The sequence below is a fragment of the Nannospalax galili genome, unplaced genomic scaffold (assembly GCF_000622305.1).
Source record: "Nannospalax galili isolate Female #2095 unplaced genomic scaffold, S.galili_v1.0 scaffold32, whole genome shotgun sequence".
In the NCBI taxonomy this organism is placed as follows: domain Eukaryota; kingdom Metazoa; phylum Chordata; class Mammalia; order Rodentia; family Spalacidae; genus Nannospalax; species Nannospalax galili.
Genome location: NW_008335297.1, coordinates 7,203,444 through 7,222,168, shown reverse-complemented (window position 1 = coordinate 7,222,168; position 18,725 = coordinate 7,203,444). Strand labels below are relative to the sequence as shown.

At 45.6% G+C, this 18,725-nt stretch overlaps 1 protein-coding gene across 1 annotated transcript in view; it reads left to right on the top strand.

The window, feature by feature from the left end:
* Nucleotides 1–18,725, top strand: part of Abat (4-aminobutyrate aminotransferase) — a 129,867-nt gene that overhangs the window by 77,556 nt on the left and 33,586 nt on the right. The window contains exons 5-6 of the mRNA XM_008829951.2: nucleotides 644–761; nucleotides 8,199–8,248. Of these exons, the coding sequence (XP_008828173.1) occupies nucleotides 644–761; nucleotides 8,199–8,248 (168 nt within the window). The remainder of the gene's footprint in view (nucleotides 1–643; nucleotides 762–8,198; nucleotides 8,249–18,725) is intronic.

Genomic DNA, 18,725 nt, shown 5'->3' with positions numbered 1-18,725 from the left:
TAATTATGTGTGTGTTTGTGTATGCACATGTGTGTGCAGGTGTCTGAGGAAGTCAGAAGAGGGCTTCAGATCCCCTGGAGCTGAGTTACAGGCTGTCGTGAGCCACCTGATATAGGTGCTGGGAGCAGCAAGCACTCAGCCATCCCCAGCCCTATCATTCCAGTTCTCTTACTTGTTTCTCTGAGGCTTAGCACATATTCTTTAACTTACCAGAATTTGCTTTTGACTTATTTCCAAATCTTTTTTGCTATGATAAACCAAACATAAAATTTCACAAAATGCAAAACCATAGATTTGTGAACTATTATAAAGCAAACCACCTGTGTCATTACTTCCACAGCAAGACATAAAGCCTTGCCAGCACCCAGAATCCTCCTGTGTGTTAGAACAAGCAGGACACAGTCTGCTTCCACGTCCTAAAAGACTAAGGATCTGAGCCCAGCATGATAGTACATGCCTTTAATCCCAGCACTTGGCAGGCAGAAGCAGGCGGATCTCTGTGACTTCAAGGCCAACCTGGTCTACATAACTGAGTTCCAGGCCAGCTGGGGCTGCAGGGAGACCCTGTCTCAAAAAAACCAAACTAAAAGATTAAGGATCTGAGGAGTTATACCTAGCCTGAACCAGTCTCCTCTTTCCCAAGAATGCAGAGGCTGTGCATTTTTTCTGCAATTATGAAGAGAGCCGAGGCAACTACCTGGTGGATGTGGATGGCAACCGTATGTTGGACCTCTATTCCCAGATCTCATCTGTCCCCATAGGTAAGAACTAGAAAGTCATGTCTCTCTCCCTCTTTGTTATGGATGTCAGGCTTTGGATGTTTGTCCCCATTGTGTTGCCAGGTCCCCTCACCCAAGCATAAGAGAAGAAACAAATAATGGTGAAGAATAATAATGGAATATTATTAGATACAGTTTTAAATAACAGAGATTCTTTCCAGGTTCAGTAGAGAGATGGTCTGAGATGGGTTTCAGGTGAAATGCTGGCACTCATAGCAGGTGCGGGTGTTGGCAGGGCAGGGAGTGGAGGGATGGGATGGGATCCAATAGCAACCAGCAGAGCAAAGAAAAATCCTTACATTGGTAGACTTTAGAGGGTAGGGGTCTCTGAGCTTAGAGAAAGGGTTCTGAGTTTAATGGATTAGTGAAGGTACTAGATAAGATATAAACAGTAATGTAGGAAATTATCCTTACCTTGGGGCTGTTACTCACTTGTTGCCTAGCAACTTAGAAAAGGTACTAGCTATAATGTAAGTGTGGCTGATCCCCCCCCACACAGGTGTAGCCTCTGTGACCCAGCCTGGAACAGGGCTTCTCGCATTTTATCCCCCACACCCAAACAATGAGGTGAGTGTGCATTCATCTCCCCCTTTTGCAGAAGGGGAAAGAAAGCTTAGAGAGGTACCTAGCTTTCAGAGCAATCACAGCTCAATGCAGAAGTATAGGCTAGGTTTCCTAACGGCCAGAGGCAAGGATCCTGTAGCAAATAGTCTGCTGAGGGAAACCACTCAGTACAAAGGGAAAGCGGGAAATGGCATCCAACAAGAGAATATCACTAGGTTGAGGTCTCAGCTAGACACAACAGCAGACTCTGGGTGCCAGACTGAGGCAGAAGGCCTGGCCTTTTGCTCCCCTGTGCTGGCCACTCATTGCCCCTCTACTGCCAAAAGGAGGATGCATGTGATCTCCCAGCAAAGCAGCCTCCCTGCATGGAAAGCAGTTTCCAAATGAGGAGGCAGCTGGAGCCGTTGCCAACCAACACACACAGTAGCTGAAAGATGGGTGACCTGCCTGGGAAACGTGACCTCTGTGCATGCTACAGCACCTGCCTCCCTGGGCTCACCTCCCAGCCTCACAGAATGTGACACAGACGAGACAGACAGGACTAATTTGGAAATGCAATAGCTGTTATTTGCAGCTTGGATGGTTACAGCCCCTTTGGTTGGTGGATGCCTGGATGGTTCAATGGCCTGTGGGCTGTGCCCATCTCTTTGCAGATGGTGCTACTGTCTGCGGCAGAGGAGACAGGCATGGGGGTGAGGGTTTCTGGTGCTCCCTTGTCAGCTCCCACCACCACCTCTCTGCACCCTGGGGTCTCCCCAAGCCCCCAGCCTGATATGTCCACTCCTCCTCCACCTCCCCAGCCTGTATCCTCAGACCTGTTTGTTTCCTATTGAGATGTAATGGTGGCTCATTCTCTGTGAGGGTCCATTGCTCAGGGATACCTCAGCTTCCAAAGGCTCTGAGGCTTGAAAGACACAAGAAAACCTTCTCCCATTTGTTTCATTGCTGTTGTTTGTTGTACATTTTATTTATTTTTTTGTGTGTGTGCATGCCATGGAACAAGAATGCAGATCACAGGACATCTTGCAGAAGTCAATTCCTTTCTTCCAGAGATTGAACCCAAGTTGCCACGCTTAACCCACTCAGTCACCTTTCCCAGGCTGGGTCTGAGCTCACTATGTGCTGGCTCCTACCTCTGCCTCTCAAGGACTGGCATTATGGGCATGTACCACCACACCCAGCTTCCAGCTGTTTTTTTTAAGCTAATACTCACTAGGAACTTACCAGATACCTGGCATGTCACTAAGCACTTCATTGCAGCCCTGTAACAGGGTCTTTAGACATCACCTCCAACTGACTCACTGCAGATTTCAGGAGGTCCAAGGGTCTGCCCAGTGTGTACAGGGAGTCCCAGACCAAGCCAGATAAGGACCAGTGACTCCACCTCTTATGCGCATTTGTGTGGAGAAGCCTTTGCAGGCACCTGCCCTGTAGTAGGGGTCCTACAACCTGAAGCCTGGCTGAAGGTTCCCTGATTAGAGTTCTGTTTTCATCGCTGTCCTTCAAGGGCCAATGAGACAAGTTGCCTCTTCGGCTTAATGAGATTTACCAGACTTGGCTTATCTACTGAGGCAGAAAAGTCATAAACACCCAGGCAGCATGATAAGCCAAATCTCTGGCCAGAAAATGGTTGGAAAAACCCAGAGTGTTCTGTCCTTGAGTGATGAACAGTGTCCAGCCCTGGGCCCAGCAAAACTCGCGTGGGCTAGGGAAGAGGCTGGAATATGTTAACTCTCTCTCGAGGGTGCCCTTGCTTCAACTCCCCCAGCCCATCCTCCACAGCAGGCCAATGAAACCACAAAGATTTTCTTGTCTCTTTTAATTCTTTTTTATTCTATGGAGAAAGTCTTGTCTGATTGATGCTCAGTCTTTAATACTTGTCTAAACTTAACAGTCCCTCAGGGAGGAAAACAGGCACCAGGGTTCACAGTCTTAGGCAAACAACCATGTTGCTTGTTCCCACTTCATTCCATCTCTAGCAACAGTGATATAAAGTCTCCTTTCAAAGAACATCTATTTCTATTAAAAAGTAAAGAAAATAAGTACAAGTTACATGTCTTTGTCCATTGGAGCTGCTGGAGACTGAGTAGTTTATAAACAACAAACTTTTCTTTCTCCCAGTTTTCAAAACTGGGCAGTACAAGGTTAAGACATCAACAGATTCAGGGTCTGAAGAGTGTTTGCTTTCTGGAACAAAGGTGATGCTTGTCTACCATATCCATACAAGACTGGAAGCCGCAAAAGAACTCCTTTGGATTCTTATAAAGGCACTGAGTTCCTGCACAAGGGCTCCACCCTCATGACCTAATCACCTCCTAAAGACCTTACCCCCTAACACTAGCACCTCGGAGGCTAACATTTCACCATAGGGGTTGTAGGGGGAACAGACATTGCTATATGTATGGTAAAAGTTGTGATACTGGGCTGGAGATGGCTCAGCAGTTAAAAACACTTCCTTCTTTTGCAAAGGGCCTGAGTTCAGGTCCCAACACCCACAATGGGCTCTCACAACCATCTGTAACTCCAGTTTCAAGGGATCTGGCACCCCCTTCTGGCTTCCAAGGTCACCTACATTCATGTGCATACACATACACAGACACACATGCATTCACATAATTAAAAATAAAAATAAATCTTTTTTTAAAGTTGTGATACTTTCAGACCAGGATGGGGATTTTTAACCCCCAAATCTACATCCTGCGCCAAGCTCCACTGATTACTCTTTTCTCATGTCCGATGCCTTTGAATTCTTGCCCATGTGACTGATCCTCTGTGCTATTGATTCATTCATTAAAATATATTGAGCTTCTGGGCATGGTGGTGTGTACTTTTTGTCCCAGAATTCAGGAGGCAGAAGCAGGTGGATCTCTGTGAGTTCAAGGTGAGCCTGGTCTATGTAGCAAGTTCCAGGCAAGCCAGGGCTACACAGTGAGACCCTGTCTCAAAAAAAATTTTACAGGGGTGAGAGGAATGGCTCTGGCAGAAGGTCCTGGAACTAAGGCCGGCCTTGAGGTAAAGGAGGCAGGCTTTGTTCCCTTACCTCTCAGCACCCTAACTTTTTGGCAGTGGGGGAGGGCCTCATGTAGCCCATGCTGACCTCAAACTCACTATGTATCCCAAACTGGCTTTGAACTCCTGGGCCTCCTGAGTGCTGGGATTGCAGGTGTATACCAGCACATCTGGCTGCATCTCCTGCTTTTCATCTGTTTATGTAACCTGGCCATGTCTGGGTCATAAGGCTGATGGCAGGATGAAGGACCATCATGAGTGTCGAGCATTTAGCTCAGAGACTGGGACATAGTTGGTGCCCAGTAAATGGGATCACAGTGAATTATGATACTAGCAGTTTCGTTTGCTTGTTTATTTGTGACAGTGTCTTACTATAGAGCTCAAGCTGGCCTAGAACTCAGTATATAGTCTAGGTTAGCCTCAAAATTACTATTCTCCTGCTTCAGCCTCTCAAGTTCTAAGATTGCAAGCATACACCATGCTTGCCTAGCAAGCACAAGGCCCTGGGTTTGTCCTCATCTCTGAAAAAAAAAAAAAAGGAAAAATAATAAGCATACACCAACACACCTGGCTTTTTTAAAAAGTATTATTACACTTTGTGTGTGTGTGTGTGTGTGTGTGTGTGTGTGTGTGTGTGTGTGTGTCTAGAAGTCAAAAGACAATTTTTGCTGGAGTTAGTGCTCTCCATTTACCATGTAGGTCCCAAGGATCAAACTAAGGTCATCAGGCTTGGTGGTAAATGTCTTTATCTAGCTGGCCTGACTTCATATATATATTGTAAGGTCTGCAGTTTTTCAGAATATTTTCTAAGGTTACTGAACCAGATGAAGCTATATTTTACATGTTTTCATTCACTGAAAAAATACTGGACATCCAGTGTTCAGGAGACTCCTTTCCTGTTAGTGAGGAAAAGTTAAATAACGATGGCAGCCAATACACTTTCCTTAGGTTCATTTTTGGATTACTCATGGCAAGTGTTTAGAAATCCAGTTGATTTTTTAAAGATTTATTATTTTTTTAATTTTTTTATATTTTATTTATTATTTTTATGTATATGAGCGTATTGCCTGCATGTAGGTAAGTGTACCCGTGTCATGCAATGCCCTCAGAAGACAGAAGAGGCCATCAGATCCCCTGGAACTGGAATTATGGACAGTTATTAGCTGCCATGTGGGTGCTGGGATTCGAAGTCAGGTCTTCTACAAGAACAGCCAGTGTTCCTAACCACTGAGCCATCTCTCCAGCCCTATTTATTTTTTTATTTTTATTTTTAATTATATGTGTGTGTATGTTTCTGTGGGGGGGTATATGCACATAAGTATAATTTCCTGAGGAGTCTAGAAGCGGGTGTTGGATCCCCTAGAGCTGAGAGCAAACCTGGGTCCTCTGCAAGAGCAGCAAATGCTCTTAACCACTGAGCCACCTCTCCAACCCCTGCAGGTGATCTTTCCATCTTGCAAACTTGCTGAACTCATTTATCAAAGCCAACAGTTTTTTGTGGATTCCTTGGGACTTCTTTTTATCACAATATCGTGTCATCCACAAAAAGAGGTGACATTTTACTTTTTCCTTTCCAAACTGAACATGGTACATTTCTTTTTTTGTCTGTTCATGCTGATTGGAATGTCTAATGTAATGTCGAACAGCAGCACTGACAGAGAAAGTCCTTGTCTTGTTCTTGACCTTGCAGAGATACATCCGGTCTTTTCCACTGTAGAATATAACATTAGCCATGGAGTTTTCATCTCCCTTCCTTCCTTTCTCTCTTTCTTACTTCCTTTCTTTCTTCCTTCCTGTTTTTTTAAAATTTTTAAAAATATTTATTATTATTTTCATTTTATTGCATGAATGTATTGCCTGCATGTATGTAAGTGCACCTGTGTCATGCAATGCCCACGGAGGTCAGAAGAGGATGTCAGATCCCCTAGAACTGGAGTTATGGATGGTTGTTAGCAGCAGTGTGGTACTGAGAATCAAACCTGGGTCCTCTGCAAGAGCAGAGTGCTCTTAACCACTGAGCCATCTATCCAACCCCCATTTCTGTTTATTTTAAGGCAGGGTCTTATGTAGCTAGCCTGGGACTCTCTATGTAGTCAAAGATGACCTTGAACTTCTGATCCTTCTGCCTGTAATTCTGGACTCTGGGGCTGCAGATGTGTGTCACTAAGCCCAGCTTATGTGGTGCTGGGGATTGAACCCAGGACTCCTGCATATTAGGCAAGCACTCTACATCCTCAGTCCATGGATTTTTTTCATAGATGTCCTTTCTCAAGTTGAGATGCTTTTGTTTCGTTGGTTAGTTTTGGTTTTAGTTTTTGTTTTGGGGATATTTCTGTTTGCTTTCTTTTGTTCATTATTATTTATCATTATTATTATTTGTGTGTGTGTGTGTGTGTGTGTGTGTGTGTGTGTACTACACCACAGCATGTGTGGAGATCAGAAGATAAGTCTGTGGAGTCAATTTTCACCTTCCAACTTTATGTGGGGCGTTCTGGGGATTGAACTCAGGTTGTCAGCTTTTCTCTGCAAGCACTTTACCTGTAGTGCCATCTCACCAGCCCCTCCTTGTTTGTTGTTTTTGAGACAGATCTGACATGACCCAGGCTTGTCCCAAACTCGCTGTGCAGCCAAGGATGACTCTGAACTCCTGGTCTTTCTGCCTCCACCTCCTCAAGTCTTCGGAGTCCAGTCATGCACCACCTCCAGCTTCGATTTCTAGCCTGAGCATTTTTACAATGAAGCAACACTGGGTTTTGCCAAATGCTTTTTCTAAATTAAAAAAAAAAATTTACGTGTATGAGTGTTTTGCCTGCATGTATATAAGTGCACCATGTGCATGCAGTGCCTACGGAGACCAGAAGAGGGCATTGGATCCCCTGGAACTGGAGTTTCAGATGGTTATTAGCTACCATGTGGGTGCTGGGAATTGAACCTGGGTCCTCTGGAGGAACAGCAAGTGTTCTTAACCACTGAGCCATCTCTCCCACCCCTTGCCAAATGCTTTCTCTACATCTATTGAGATGATCCAGAGGAAGCTATTGCTACTGGTTTCTTCTAGCAAGATGTTCAGTACACACACGAGCACATCTATTTTGTCTACTCCTTTGCACTTAGCAGCAGATCGCACCCTTGATTCTAATTCAGCACAAATGAACCTCTCTTGCCCGTCTCTCAGATGCATGGTGTCATTGCAGGGCCTTCAGTGTGTGCTTGAATCACAATTTATTTCCCTGATCTACCATTGACATAGTTGCTTTCAAATCTTGAGATATTAGAGCATCAACACTAAGACCATACGGATGGATAATGTCACAAGAGAACCACTGCTGAGTCCCAGAGTGTTGTGAGCCTAGTTATGTAATGCCAGCCCCTCTTCAAAGTAAATACAGTGGGGCCTTGGAAACAGGCTTGTGTGTATGAAGACAGGATGTGGTATGCTAGTCACAGTGCAGGTGGCATCACTTGGTCCTAAAGAAAATTTCATTGAGCTACAACTCAGCACTTGGACACTGGGAAAGATAGCAGGGCCATCCTCAGTTCATCGCATTGACCTGTTGAAATTAGCTTTGACTTAGCATTTACTTCCTCCCATGTCTCTCTGATCCAGCAGATTTCAAGCCTGCTGAATAAACAACTGAGTCTCCTGGGGGAACTTAGAGATCTCCAGGCTTCCCTGGAGCAAGTCATAAGTCAAGGCTCAGGGATTTCTTTTTGTCTGCAAAGGAGCAAAGACCCTTTGACACATAAGAGTGTTACAGAGATGAAAGGGAGGGGAAGGAGCAGAGAATGGGGCAGGGGGAACTTTGGATATGGTCCTGATCTCTAACTATACCCTCCTCTCCCCAGGTTACAACCATCCAGCTCTGGCGAAACTCGTCCAACAGCCTCAAAATGCGGTATGTCTCTCCATATGAAGAGTAAGGACCAGCACCAGACTCACTGGGCAATCTTTAGAAACTGTTCATTCATTCAGCATTCCATAAATATTTACTTACCCTACACTCTATGCCAGGCATTTGGAATGGCTTGGTAAGCAAAATCCAGTGTCCCTATTCCCATGGAGAGTCACTTAACTCCACAGATAAGTAGAGTTGTGACCATATTTAGGCTACAGAATAAAGGGCAAAGTGCTATGTAGGCATAAAATAATATGATAACGTGATAATGGTTAACGTGTATAAACAGCATAGCATATACCAAATGCAGTTCCACTCTTTTTTAATTTTTCACACTTTCATACATGTATGTATTATATGTTGAGCATTCTGCCTTCTCACAGTCCCCTTGGTATTCCATTCTTTTTTAAAGATTTACTTATTTTTTAAAAAAAGATTTTTATTTGGGCAGGAGAGATGGCTCAGCAGTTAAGAGCACTGGCTGCTCTTACAGAGGATCTGGGTTCAATTCCCAACACCTACATGGTGGCTAACAACCATCCATAACTCCATTTCCAGAGGATCCAACACCTCCTTCTGACCCCCATGGGCATTGTACGACATGGGTGCACTTAGACACTTGCAGACAATGCATTCATATACATAAAAATAATAAATAAAATATTTTTTTGTCTTTTTGAGACAGGGTCTCCCTGTAGCCCCAGCTGTCCTGGAACTCACTATGTAGACCAGGCTGGCCATGAACTCGCAGAGATCCGCCTGCCTCTGCCTCCCAAGTGCTGGGACTACAGGTGCGTGCCCAGCCTGAATCATTTTTTTTTCTGTCCATAAAATATCTTTTTAAAAAGACCCAGAAGAGGGTGTCAGATCCCCTGGGGTTGTTAGCTACCATGGTTGTTAGCTACCATGTGGGTGCTAGGATTCGAACCTGGGTCTTCTGCAAGAGCAGCCAGTGCTCTTAAGCACTGAGCCATCTCCCCAGACCCTTAAAGATTTTTTTTGGAGGAGGGGGTTCTCCCTGTAGCCCCAGCTGGCTTGGAACTCACAGAGATCAGCCTGCCTCTGCCTCCCAAGTGCTGGGACTAAAGGCGTGTGCCACCACCCCCGGCTTAAAGATTTATTTTTACTTTTAATTATGTATATGTGTGTACCTGTGTGTAGGTAAGTATACATAAGCACAAGCGCCCACAGAGACCAGAAGAGGACATCAGATCCCCGTGTCTGGAGTTACAGGCCATTGTTGTGAGCTGTCTGATGTGGGTGCTAGGTCCTCTGGAAGAACATTAAGTGCTCTTACCCATTGAGCTGACCTTTCCAGTCCTGTTCCATTCTTTATGATGGTAACACTCACAAGTAGCATGAAGTGGAATTGTTTTATAGATAAGGGAACTGAAGCACAGAAAGATTATCTACCTGCGTTTGTTTTCTCATTGCTCCGACATAAGCAACCCAAGAGGGAAAGAGTTTATTTCGACTCATAGATTAAGGGGCCAGTCTGTCATGGTGAAGAGGGCATGGAGGCAGGATCATGAGGCCACTGGTCACATGCACCCACCATTAGGAGGCAGAGAGAGATAAATGCTGGTACTCAGCTCACTTCCTCCATTTTATTCAGTCCAGGATCCAGTTCATGTGATGGTGCTGCCCATAGAGGGTCTTCATACCTCAGCATAATCTAGAAACTCCCTCCCAGACATTCTCAGGGGTTTGTTTCCTAAGTGATTCTAGATTAACAATCAATACTAAGTATTATGCTGCCCAAAGTCACATAGCCAGCAAAGGTGCTTGGCATAGATCCACAGAACTGAGTTTACTAAGGGTGGAAGGCTCAGGACTGGAGAATTGGCTCAGTAGTTATGGATACTTGTGCTCTTGCAGGGGACCCAGGTTCAGTTCCTAGCACCCACATGGTGGCTAACAACCATCTGTAACTTCAGTTTCAGAAGTATCCAATACCCGCTTCTGGCCTCCATGGACACTGCATGTATGTACTGCATTCACATATATGCAGGCAAAACACTCATATACATAAAATAAAAAATAAAAAAATAAAAAGGGATCAAGGTGTCAAAGCTCAGGAAAACTTCCCAGGGAAGTGACTTTGAGCAGAGACCTAAAGGAGGAGAGGAAGTTGTGAGGTGACCAGCCAGCCACGGTGAGGCATGCTTGGGGAATAAAAGCAGAATGACCTTAGTGGAGACAGCAGTGGGTGGGATTCAAGTAGAGCCAGAGTAGCAGCAGGGGTCACAGTTCACATGGCTTTTATCCATCACCTTCAACATATTTTCTCAACCATGGCATTGTTGGTGTTTGGGTCCAGATCATGCTGTGTTGCAGAAGCCTCCTGTGCACATAGGGTACTCAATAGCACCTAGCCCTTCCTCGGTTATCATGCCCAAAAAATGTCTCAGAAATGACCGAATTTCCCCTGTCCCCTGGTAAGTATAGTCACCTTGGATGAGAACCCCAGGTGAGACAGCTATCCTGAGCATGATGGGTAGCCATTGCCTTAAAGTCCAGCAATGCTGAGTCCATCTTCAGTGAATCTGCCCTTACAACCCGCCACTTCTTGACTGCTTTGTCATGCTTATCACTTTAAGGAGACTTTTAAATATCATTTTTTGGGGTGGGGATATAGCTCAGTTAGCAGAGTGCCTTGCCTGAAGGAAGCCCTGAGTCTGTCTACAGCACTGCATGAAACTGGGAGTTGTACATATCAGTGATTCCAGAACTTGGGAGTGGAGGCAGGAGGATCAAAAGTTCAGGGTCATCCTTGGCTGCATATTGAGGTTGAAGCCAGCCTAGGCTACATGAGAACTTGTCTCAAAATAATAATAATAATGTAAATTTTATTTTCCTAATTGTTCCACCACCATGCAATTTCAATACTGTTACATATTCATTTTCTGTTGCTATTGTAACAGAGAACCACAGTCTTACTCAGTTTAAAATAATACCCATAAACTAGGTGTGCTTATACATGCTTGTAATCCCAGCACTCTGGAGGCAGGAGGGATCAGGAGCTCAAGGTCATCCTTAACTACATAGCAAGTTCAAGGCCAGACTGGGCTACATGAGCTCCTGTCTCAAAATAACAACACACTCAGAGAAGTACCTGTGGGTGGCCTTGGCTTCTGTGTTGGGGTCTGGTGAGCCTGGCTGAGGACTCTGCTCCTGAGCCCAGCCACCCAGGCTCCCAGCCCCAGGCTCTGGGGAGCATGAGTCCTGTGGCTCCTTCAGCTTGTTGGCAGATTCTTTTCCTGCCAGTCTCCTCAGAGTCCACCATCGCCACCAGCAGCGGAGTCACATCCTCTTCTATTTCTGCTCCATGATCGCACTGGACCCAACGGGGAATCCAGAACCATCTCCCTAGCTAAGTCATTAGGAACCTTTGTAAGAGAGGTGTGAAACCAGGATGGCAGGAAGATGTGGTGTCTTCTTGGGGGCTGTAGTTGTACCTGCAGTACACAGACATGCGGAGCCTGTACCATACCATGCCTGTGTCTGCTAGATAATAGGGCACGGTAGAGAGTGTGTGAATCATAACAGAGACTCAAAATAGGTCCCCCCAGAGTTGATTTCCCCCGTTCGAATTAGACAGACCCTGCCCCCTTTCTCCTAAAACGTGTCTCTCCTCTTCATTCTGCGCTCACTCTTCACCAGGCCTACTTGTGTCCTTGTGATTCATCTGTAGCCTCCTGTGGGCTGGAGACTGTCCATTCTGGTTTCATAGTATCTGCCATAGTGAATATACCATGGCCAGCTTATCCACCCCACTGGGGATGGGCTCTTGGCTAGTTCCACTCTGGGGCTTTTAGGAAAATGGCAGCTCTGGATGATGGAGCTTTTGTCCTTTGGGGCACCACCTGTGTGTTTCTGTTGGATTAAGAGGGAGCTGTTGAATTGCTGCTGTGTTGAGTGTCTGTGTTCAGCTTCTGCAGATCCCACCCTTTCGAAACTCACTGACCTGATTTCCCTTCCCACAAGCCTTGTGGGGGGGGGTCACGACACCCCTCCATTGCTTTGTGTCCTCCCCCAACACTTAGTGTGTTAGAGAGTTTCCATGTGACTCAGAGGAATAGACAAGGAGCATCATTGATCCCCACAAGAAAGCAAAGGGACCAAAATCCCAGTCCTGGTCAGGAACAGGGCCCCGGTCTCAAAACCTTTTAACAAGACTGGGGATGTGATCGGTTGGTAGAGTGCTTGCCTGGATTTTGATCCCTAGCACTGCATACACTGGGTGTGGTGATGAAGGACCAATTCCAGCCCTCTGGAGGTAAAGGCAGTAAGTTCAAGGCCAGCCTGGGCTACATAAACCCTCTCTCAAAAATATTTTTAATCCCTTTAACCACTCAATTGAAGATCTCCTGAAAGAACTGAAATCAGTGGGTGTGTCCTGCCTGGGAGGGATTAGGGGACATTCTTACCTCCATTTAATTGAACAGGTGCAGGGGGACATCCTGGGAAGATGTCCGATGAGACCATTTGCGGCCAAAGGCTCTGCCATTGTGTTTACTATTAAAGTCGCTTTGTTTCAAAACTTGTGCAGATCTCAGATGCCTTGGCAGCTGGTGCTGAAAGAATGTGTCAACAAACATGTCAAACACATTTGCAATGTCAGCTGCCTGCGGAGGCAGAGCCTTCCCAACAACATGTGATGTCAAGGCTGAGGAACTCTGATTTCTGAAATAACACCTCCTGTTCCTACTGTTAGAAATAAAATCTGAGGTCCAAGGCCCCATCAATACCACACAAAGAACACTCAAAGTGAAAGTAACTCAACAAGGCAGATTTTACTTTTGCAAAAGGGTGACTTGTGTGGTCAGTCAGACCCAGCAAGTACATGGGATCCAGAAGAGCTCCACTGCCCGAGACCACCAGGCCCAGGAATGCATCAGGGCCTTTCCCTAAACAAAAGTCTTACAGGGTATGGTGTGATTGAAAGATTATAGAGTTCCTTGTCATAAACCAAGTTCCAAGTTTTACAGGCTTTGAAAGAAAAGACTAACATCTAATATTTCTTACACTATCAGGAACCTCCCCTTCTTACCCGTTCCATGCCTGTCACCTCTCACCCAGGCAAGGTGGGTCTTCATCTTCACCTCCTCACTGGGATCGGGGAGGGGGTGCCTTGTGTATGCAGTTGTACACACCAAGGAGTATAGCAGGAGCCTTCCTCTGTTGCTCTCCATCCTTTTTTTTTTTAGGCAAGGGCTCACTATGCAGCTGGAGCTCGCCTCAAACGCCACCTTATTTTTTTATCAGGATCTCTCCCTGAACCTAGAGCCTGCCATTCCAGCTAGGCTGGCTGGTCAGTGAGCTCCCATGATCTTCCTGTCTCCACCTCTTTAACACTGGAGTTACAGCATGCATGGCCAGGCTCAGCTTTTATGTGAGTGTTGGAGATTTGAACTGGGGTCTTCTTGCTTTCACAGCCAGGGCTCTTACCTACTGAGCCATCTCCCCAGCCCTCCACTCAGATTTTCAACAGCAACCTATTTCTACAAATCTTTCCCCCAAAATGCCTGTCTTTTTGTGGAGCCCAATCCTAGAATCCTGCCTTCCTGATGCAACTGACTGGACCTGCTCCACTCCAGGTGCAAAGCCCTGGGGAATCAGGCTCCTGCTTGCTTTTCAGCCTTGTTTCTTCACACTCCTTCACCAATGACTGATCAGACCCCTGTGTGGGCCAGATGCTGATCAGGGGCTTGTTGGCACTCTCTTAATTCTCTATCACAAAGTCTGCATTGTTCTGCAGAGGAGCTTGAGTGGGGATGGGTGAAAGGAGCATCCAGCACAGCCTTAGAGAAGACTCTAAAAGGAAGCTTTGGCATCTAACAGGCCATGCCCAGCACATGGGGGCCACCCACAGGTCTTCATACATGGACAGTTGTAATGGTGTTTTGACCTGTCCAGGGCAAGTTCCTGCCAGGTCATCTAAGTCCTGAGAAGGAGCTTATCAACTTGTTTTGTTTGAGACAGGGTCCCACCCAGTAGTCCAGGCTGGCCTGGAATACACTATGTAACCCAGACTGGCCTCAAACCCACATCAGTCCTCATCCCTCAGTCTCGCAAGTGCTGGGATTACAGGTGTGAACCATCACATCCAGCTTTGCTCATGTTTCTTTGTGGTTTTTTTTTTCCATTTTCCTGTGTGTGTGCACATGGGTGTACACGCATGTAGAGGTCCAAGTTTTGATGTCAGGAGTCATCCTTGGTTTATCTTCCAACTTGTTCAGTGAGGCAGGGTCTCACAATCAAACTCAGAGCTCGCCAATATGGCTTGTCCTGCTAGCCGGCTAGCTTTCAGGACCCCCTGTCTGCACCTTCCAAGGCTGGAATTACAGGTGGACTGCCACGCCCATCTTGCATTTACATGGGTTCTGGGGATCTGAACTTCAGTCCTCACACTAGCCCAGCAAGGACCTTAACCACTGAGCCATCTTCCCAGCCCACACCTGGCTTCCTATCATCCCTCTTGGGCCACAAAAGCACCACCATGAAACTAACCTGATGATTTCGTGTAACTGCAGAAATGAATACTGTCCCCTGAGCCTAATATCTGGGTGCTAACTCTGATGTCACTGGGACCATTTCAGTACATTGCCCCTGAGCTGTACAGTTTATATTGGGTCTTGCCTGTGCCAGTCACACTACCATGAGTGACAACTGCAGTCTGACTTCCCCAGACCTGGGATGAATGCACACAGGGGGCCAAGCAAGAAAAGTGCCAGTCTGTGGCGTCCAGCCCTTTCTACCGTTCTTCAAGACTGAGCTCTGTTCTCTACATGTCTTCTCACCTTGAGCCTCCTTACAAGCACCTGGCAAGGGGGGGCGGCTCACGTTGGCAGATGAAGACCCTGAAGTTCAGTGAAGTGGCATGCCCAAGGTTCCTTAGTTCTTACTTGCACTTGAAGGTGCTGAGCTGATGGCAAGGTTCCTAGAAACCTGTCCTCATTTGATTCTGTGGCCTCATGTCCCAGATATCTTCTCTTCTTAATGTCACGCTTTGTCGAGCAAGAACACCACCCCCACATCTTTTCTGAGCCCAGATACACAGTCAAGCTGCCAGCCTGCCTGTCCCTCTCTGGGGGCCTTTTCCCTGAAGTCCATGGTGGCAGTTTGCCTCCAGCCTGGTCTCATGATGTACCTGATTTCTCATGAGCTCCACAAGCAGGTCAGGGCTAGAAGGAAATACTCTTTACAACCCCCTCCCCCCCGATTGTGCCAAGCAAACAGTATGCAGCGTTAGCATTTCTGGGCAGAGGTTATCTGGAGTTCCTGACCAAGACTGGCCTCAGAAGCCAACAAACCTGGGTCAGAGTCATGGCTCTGCTTTTTTCTGCCATCATGTTTTGGGATTAGGCCCCTTACCTGTCTGGCTCTCAATTTCTCCAGCCCAATACCTCTCATCCCTCTGCTTCTCCTAGACACCTAGGAGGGGGTCACAAAGCAGAAGCAGCAGAGGAATAATCTGCCACAGTTTCTGCTGGCCCAAGCCACATCCCAAAGCCACCAGGAGAATGCCTGCAGGGGCCTCCCTATCCTGAGTCTCGTCATCCCCTATGGCAATGGCTGTGTTCAGTGTGCATTGAACTTATTATCTGATCATGTCCAAGAGAGAGGGGAATCTGAGCGTTCCTCCATCGCAGTGCGAGCCCTGCTGTTTTTGTTTGTTTTGGTTAGCTTGTTTGTGTTTTCTAAAATTATAATAATAATAATAATTATTATTCATCTTTTTTTTTGTCTTTTTGAGATAGGGTCTCCCTGTAGCCCCAGCTGTCCTGGAACTCACTATATAGACCAGGCTGGCCTTGAACTCCCAGAGATCTGCCTGCCTCTGCTGGGATTAAAGCCGTGTGCCACCACACCAGGTTATTTTTTATCTTTTTGAGACAGGGTCTCCCTGTAGCCCTAGCTGGCCTGGAATTTGCTATTAGACCAGGCTTATCTTGAACTCATAGAGATCTGCCTGTCTCTGCCTCCCAAGTGCTGGTATTAAAGCCCAACATTTTGTTTGCCTGTTTTTGAGATAACTCCTGTAATACAGGCAGGCCTCAAATTCCCTTTGTAGCAGAGGACAATCTTGAATTTCTGGTCTTTCTGCACCCATCTCTAAACTGCTTAAGAGCTACAGATGTGATCCACCACACCTGCTTTATACCTGGAATCAAACCAGGGCTTTATGCACACTAGGTAAGCTCTCCTTCAGAACCGAGCCACATCCTCAGCCCATTTTGTTTCTTTTTTTGTCTTTTTGAGACAGGGTCTCCCTGTAGCTCCAGCTGTCCTGGAACTCACTATGTAGACCAGGCTGGTCTTGAACTCACAGAGATCCGCCTGCCTCTGCCTCCCGAGTGCTGGGATTAAAGGCGTGCACCACCACGCCCTGCTTTGTTTCTTTTTTAAGATAAAGTCTCACTATATACTCCTAGTCAGCCTGGAGGTCACTATGTAGACCAGGCTGGTCCTAAACTTTCATAGGCATGCACCACCATACTCAGTACAATTCGCTACTCTTTTATTCCAAAGAGAGGTAATTTTTAACACATTTTTCCAAAAATAACTTTAAACAGGTTACATAAAAATATACGTACAATGAAGTTTAAGGGGGGGGAAACAGGAATAAGAAATCAAAGATCAAAGGATTTGCCAACATGGAGTCAACTTTGGTGGAATAATGAAAGTTTCCATTGTCTGTTCGTTTTTTGGAAAATACTAATGAGTTTATTGGACTTGCTAACAAAGCATAGGATGGGGGTTTATTTACAGAAGAGTAGGTGTCCCCCCATTTATGGCTGCTCTAGAAAGTTCACACTCATATAGATCCTGTGACTTCCCAACAGCTGCACAACATGTCAAGAGAGGTAGCTCATGGAGTTCTCAGCTTACATATCCTTAGCTCCTCCCCCACATGGAGCTAAGGTCAACTGATTGGAAGGGAGGGGTAACTAACTCCTCATCGACTCCTTGCTTGCTGGCATAGTGGTCGGAGGACACTTCCAGTTAACACTCCACCCCTTCCTTCGGCTCTTACATTCTTTCCAACAACCTCTTCTGCAGAAGTCCCCGAGCCTTGGAGAGGGTGATAGATGTGGGATGATCTTCCTCCCATTGTGGCAAGGTGCTGAACTTTCGGATCTCTGTATCATCTGTTTTCCATAGGCTGTTGGCCCATTTCAGTGGGATTCCATCTATTTTAAGGATTTGGTGCTAGGATCCACAAATGAGGGAGAACATGTCTTTTGTTTTTCTGAGTCTGTGTTACTTCACTTAGTATAACAATTTCTAGATCCATCCATTTACCTGCAAATTTCATTATTTCATCTTTCTTTACTGCTGAGTAGAACTCCATTGTGTAAATATACCACATTTTTGTTAACTACTCATCAGTTGAGGGACACTTAGGTTGCTTCCATCTCTTAGCTATTGTGAAAAGAGCAGCAACAAACATGGTCATACAAGTGTCTCTACAATAGGATGAGTCCTTTGGGTATATGCCAAGGAGTGGTATAACCAGGGCAAATGGTAGGCTCATTTTTAGCTTTTTAAGAGTTCTCCACACTGCTTTCCAAAGGGGTTGCACAAGTTTGCAATCCCACCAGCAGTGAGTGAGTGCTCCCCTTTCCCCACATCCTCACCAACATTTTGTATCATTTGTTCTCTTGATCCTAGCCAGTCTGGGGTAAGGTGAAATCTTAAGGTGGTTTTAATTTGCATTCCCCTAATTACTAACAATATTGAGCACTTAAGATGTTTCTTAGCCATCTTTATTTCTTCCTTTGAGAACTCTGTTTAGATCTTTAACCCATCTTTAAATTGGGTCATTTTGTTTCTTGATTCTTTGTTTTTGAGTTCCTTATATATCCTGGATGTTAAACCTCTGTCAGATGTGTCACTGTTGAAGATTTTTTTCCCACTCTGTGGGTTTTCTCTTTGGTTTCTTTTACTGTACAGAAGCTTTTTAGTTTAATGAAGTCCCACTTGTTGATTGCTGACCTTAATTCCTGAGCAACTGGTGTCTTATTTAGAAAGTCTTTTCCTACACCTAGATCTTGTAGGTTACTGCCAATGTTTTCTTCTAATAGTTTCAGAGTTTTGAGTTTCACATTGAGGTCTTTGATCCATTTGGAGTTGACTTTTGTGCAGGGTGAAAGATAGATAGGATCTTGTTTCATTCTTCTACAGGTGAAGATACAGTTTTGCCATCACCATTTGTTGAAGATGTCTTTCTTCCATTGTGTGTTCTTGGTACCTTTGTCAAATATCAGTCACCTGAAATTGTATATACTCAGGTTTGGGTCTTCAGTTATGTTCCATTGATATATGTGTCTATTTTTGTGCCAGTACCACACTATTTTTATGACTATACTTCTGTAGTACTCTTTGAGATTTAGTATAGTAATCCCCCCAGCATTGTTCTTTGTGCTCAGGATTGCTTTTGCTATACAGGATCTTTTAAGGATTTTTTTTG